We start from the raw sequence: 987 nt of genomic DNA, 5'->3' as shown, positions 1-987 counted from the left end.
AGATGGCACGTTACTGAAATAAAAACATCACTGATACAATGTCATAGCAAGATGACCGAGCACTGGACCAAATATCGTGTGATTAAAAACGATACTGAAGGAGTCGAAGAGCTTTCTTCGAAACCGGACTGGGTTCTGAGAATTAAACACTGCGTTGTTCGTTTCGTTTGGGTTTTGTCAAGCAAATCTGAAGCATATTTACAATTACATTATATCCGGATAAAAGTAGAACCGAACGCGTGATACTACACCAAAAAGACGAATGAATTCAATGGTGTCTTGCTTGTCTCCTCCCGCCCCGTCCCGTCCCCAAACCCTCTTTCCAAGTTCAAAACTACAGTTTCTTTCCGTCTCCCCGCCCCGTCGCTCCGTGTTAGTTCTTGTCTTCTTTTTTCTCGTCTTCGGTCGGATACGAGTGCCAAGTGAGTCTCTCCTCGTAGAAGGAGATGACCACCTGCGGACACTTCACGTTGGCCTCCTTGGCGGGCACCAGGTCGGCTTCGTCAGAGTTTTTCCTGCACAGACAGAAAAAAATAAAAAAGCGACAAATTCAGACTTCTGGCACGGCTACACGACACATTTTAAATCCCTCGACAACAGAGGGAGGCAGCGACTGAGTCACTGTTCCAGTTTGAACAGCTGCCCAGCTGTGACTGTGCATACGCACCATTTCATGAGAAACATGAGTTCTCCCGTGGAATCTGTGGCGCCGATAATTCTTTCTGGATCGAGCCCTCGAGCGAAGCCCCGTAGCTTCTCTGTCTGAGGAGCAAACAACGAAATGCAACTCAGCGAAATGTTCAGCATAGATACCGACTCCCTACAATATGTCACAGCTAACATCTGGATTTAAAACAAACAGCGGCACAAAAACACGGAGCTGCTGTGCAGAGAGAATGTCTGAAGGTGTCTGTTCATGTGTGGAAATCGGGAAGAAATAGAATCCAAATGTCCACACACCGAACTTTATTAAGATTTATTCATAAA

The 987-nt window shown here is 46.0% G+C and overlaps 1 protein-coding gene across 1 annotated transcript; it reads right to left on the bottom strand.

Annotated features, from left to right (window-relative positions):
• Window positions 1-27: 27 nt before the first annotated feature.
• LOC113744799 (chromobox protein homolog 1-like) lies at window positions 28-822 on the bottom strand. The gene is made up of 2 exons (XM_027275744.1): window positions 668-822; window positions 28-515 (listed from the first exon to the last, which is right to left on the bottom strand). Exons 1-2 carry the CDS (start codon window positions 805-807, stop codon window positions 374-376), a joined length of 282 nt encoding a protein of 93 aa, XP_027131545.1. The 5' UTR covers window positions 808-822; the 3' UTR covers window positions 28-373.
• Window positions 823-987: the final 165 nt, after the last annotated feature.

The sequence above is a fragment of the Larimichthys crocea genome, unplaced genomic scaffold (assembly GCF_000972845.2).
Source record: "Larimichthys crocea isolate SSNF unplaced genomic scaffold, L_crocea_2.0 scaffold20403, whole genome shotgun sequence".
NCBI lineage: Eukaryota > Metazoa > Chordata > Actinopteri > Sciaenidae > Larimichthys > Larimichthys crocea.
This window is presented reverse-complemented; position numbering and strand designations above follow the sequence as displayed.

What these genes read in the sequence shown, in the direction of transcription:
- LOC113744799 (XM_027275744.1), bottom strand. Translation starts at nt 807, where the DNA reads ATGCTGAACATTTCGCTGAGTTGCATTTCGTTGTTTGCTCCTCAGACA. An exon ending in CTCATGTTTCTCATGAAATG is followed by an intron (nt 516 to 667) that starts GTGCGTATGCAC and finishes CTGTCTGTGCAG; the next exon opens with GAAAAACTCTGACGAAGCCG.